Here is a 3,441-nt window from a genome sequence, read left to right on the forward strand (position 1 = left end):
TTGAGTCCATTGTGGGTGGTCATGAGCCTCTCTAAGAAAGCTGCATGACTTGTATCATACGCCTCCCTGACTAGTATCATACACCTTAGACAGGTTAGTGGGCCTTCTTGCAGCTGCCTTGAGACCTGCCAACAGAGCTTGATAGTAAACCAAGAGTCGTCCCTTCTTTTCAATGGTGTTAAAAATCCCGATCTGGATAGGTTAAGGAAAAGCCAGCACTGATTGCTGTTTAGCTATTGATGGGTTCCCCTGTGGAGCCACGAACCAGTTTCCTGGCCTCTATCTGGATTCTCTCCCTCTCTTCTGTGAGGAAGAGAACCTGCAAAAGCTGTTGACAATCATCCTAAGTGGGCTGCGAGAGCTGTGTGAAAAGGGAGAGTTCTGAGTTCTCCAGTTACAAAGGTCACTAGTGGCAAAGGGCCAATAGTGATGAGGTTGGCTTTCTTGGTCATTGACCAGCCCCACTGCACGCAAGTGCAGGACAAAAGACTGAGGAGGCAGCCCCTGTCGGCTTCATGTGGTGGGGGAGCCCCTGTCAGTGGTGGGGGAGCTGCCTGTGGCAGAGCTGCCTGTGGTGGTGGCTGCTGTTCCACCTGAGGAGTTGAATAGACTGGGGGTGGAAAGATAACCTCGTCCTTGGAGGAATGGTACAAAAGAAGATGGATGATTCAGTGCCTCTTCCTTTGTATCCTTGAGGTTTTGGGTAGTCAAGTCAAGAACTTCTGCCTGTTGTCTGAGAAGAAAAAATTTAAGCCAAAAGGGCAGGTCCTCTAGGAGGTCTCGCCAAATCACCACCTCATATATGGTATTTGGTCCTGGCGGCCAACTTTGGGTTTGAAAATGATTTTCTCAATCCCTTGGACCAATCTCAGGTCAAAGGATCCCTCTGGAGGCCAGCCAGTGTTGAAAGCGGGGCATTCTGACCTGCAAAATGTGATTATTTTATCTTTATTAATAATGACAGAAAGATTCTCTCCCCTTATTTTAACATCCCTAAAGTGGCTAAGGAACAACTCAGTGGGGTTGAAGGAGCCTGTCCAATGTTAAACGTCCGTCAGAAAGTCACCCCATAACACCATCTCCCCAAAAGCACCAAACACAAACCACAAGAAAAATTCCTTTCCTCTCTATCACGCAGGAACAAGAAATAACCAGAAGGTGGCGCCCACACACAAGAAGGGAAACTCGTCCCTTCCTCTCAGTCAGGAAGGGACAGGAAATACTCAGAATGGTGGGCGTGGAACCGAAGCTACCACAGAGCTGCCCAGGACCCCCACAGCACTGTGCAGACAGGCCACCGCCCTATATAAATGAACAGAACCGAGGCTCCCTCAGAGCACTTGGCCAGCCACAGCCCCAAGTGCTGTGTCCTGCCACAGCTGAGGACACCTGCACTTCAGCTGGGGACTCTCAGGCCTCTTAAGGAGAGACAGTTACTGAGGAGTTCATTTTTCATATCCCATTTTATCTCCACCCAGAAATTAGGCCACAAGCCACTTGCTAAGGTATTTGCTAATCTGCCTGTCTGAGTTACAGACTCAGACAGAAGCTTGGTTTAGCACCTCCTGGTGAGAACAGCGGGAGGCTAGACAAAGCCTTGGCAGGGAATTGTGCTTCTCTAAGTTGAAGTCTCCTGAGAAAAGAGGAGGAAGACTTATCTCTGCCCTTTGTTCTCAGTACTTGTAAGACTCTCAGAACTAGTGTTCACTTGGTGAAAAAAAGCTCACTGCGAGTCTGCACATAAATTCAGTCATAAATTGAATGAGAGGTTCTAACAGAGAATGCCTACGTGCACATACACTAGGAGCTTAACTTTAACCATTTGTTATTAGCTTGCAGGATCATGGAAAAGTTTAAGACTGTAACAAAGACACCCCTTGAAGTTTTGTTTAGACAAACCCAGTCAATCAATATCCCGTTTTTGCACCTGAGGTCCTGTGGTGTATATCTTCTTTATTACCTTTGATTAATGGTTTCTGTAACCCTTTGGAGTATGTTCTATGTTTTAGAAGTCTGCTGTTATCTCAGAAGCAATTAAGCAGTCGTGTTATAAAAGGGGCTCGAATGTCTCTGTGGTTGTTGCCATTCTGAACTACGGTGACCCTAACATGCTAGCTGTTTCTAAAGAATAAACACTTTTTTGCATACTATCTGAGTCTGGGGTCTTCCTTCAGAGAGTAGTGAAAACTAGCTAGCAGAGAAAATAAATAGGACAGCATGTAGTGGGTTTCCACGTCTGCTAGTGGAGGCTCTGTCTGCTCAGTCCTTCCCAGAAATTAACACCAGGGGCACTGCATCTTCCATGGGCTATGGAACATCTCCCAAGCCCCATGGCATAGTATGGCTATGGCATACTAGAGTGTCCACCGCAGAGGGATTCCATATCTACTTTAGTCCTTTCTTGCCATAAAATAGAGATTTTTAGGTCTCTTCAGAACAGAATTGTATACAGTCATGAACAGTCTGAAAGTACATTTGAAACAGACTAATCTTTGATTAACAGTTGCTAGGAAGTAGCTAGGGAGTAACTGACCAAGGACAAGCCATGAGGTCCTTCCTGATACTTGGATGCAGCTTGGGTTCAACTGCAGACCAAATTCTCAAGCTTTCTTCTTCTTCTTTTTTTTTTTCTTTTATGATGGAGGCCAGTTCCAAGATGGAGTAGGGTTGGCCTCTCAGCAGTAAGTGGTAGCCCTAGCAATGTTTTTTTTATTTCAAATATATCATATGTGATATTAGCATGTGTCTATAAGCTTTCTTTTTTTTTTTTTTTTTACTGTCCATATAATTATTGTTTATTGAGGGAAACTACTCCTTAGCCCACATATTCATGTCTCATAGTTCAGGTGCACAGGTCAGCAATGAACTTCTATGGAGCGCAATCCAAAGAATTCTTTGCATTCTGTAATCACTTCGCACTCTGAAAGATACCAGCCTTCCTCATCTCTTCAAAGTCTTTCATGGAATCATAGTTTCTATAGAAATCTGCATACGCCTGCTTTCTTGGTTCAGCCACGCCAAACTTATAGGCAGCAGCAACTCCCAGGGCCACAGTGAATGCGCCAACAATATGAACCCGCAGACGCTTGGCCAGAAGACCACGCATCTGTGGTTTCGGCAACAGCGAACCGGAACTCATGGTAGTCAATGTCCCTTACGAAGAAAAGCCTTTGACGAGATCTCAGGTCACTGAGGCTGTGACTCGGGCCCAGCAAGAGCCCCGAGAGCCGATGGAGCAGGCGCCACACGGTCAGGGACCCTCCAGCTTCCCAGTTCTACTCCCACACCAGGCCGACCACCGGGGTCCCTCGGTGTCTGCGTCCCCTCCAAGGTCGCACCCCTTATGTAGGTCCCACAGGTCAAACGACCCAACCAAGGTCACCCTGGCCGCGGCAAAATACAAGAGGAAACGGGCCAGGCCGTCCACCAGCGAGGCGGAGG

General features: G+C 47.0%; 1 protein-coding gene across 1 annotated transcript; it reads right to left on the bottom strand.

The window, feature by feature from the left end:
- Positions 1-2,777: 2,777 nt before the first annotated feature.
- LOC114621229 (cytochrome c oxidase subunit 6C-2) lies at positions 2,778-3,147 on the bottom strand. The gene has a single exon (XM_028767509.1). It carries the CDS (start codon positions 3,137-3,139, stop codon positions 2,909-2,911), a length of 231 nt encoding a protein of 76 aa, XP_028623342.1. The 5' UTR covers positions 3,140-3,147; the 3' UTR covers positions 2,778-2,908.
- Positions 3,148-3,441: the final 294 nt, after the last annotated feature.

The sequence above is a fragment of the Grammomys surdaster genome, unplaced genomic scaffold (genome assembly GCF_004785775.1).
Source record: "Grammomys surdaster isolate TR1022 unplaced genomic scaffold, NIH_TR_1.0 60, whole genome shotgun sequence".
Classification (NCBI taxonomy): Eukaryota; Metazoa; Chordata; class Mammalia; order Rodentia; family Muridae; genus Grammomys; species Grammomys surdaster.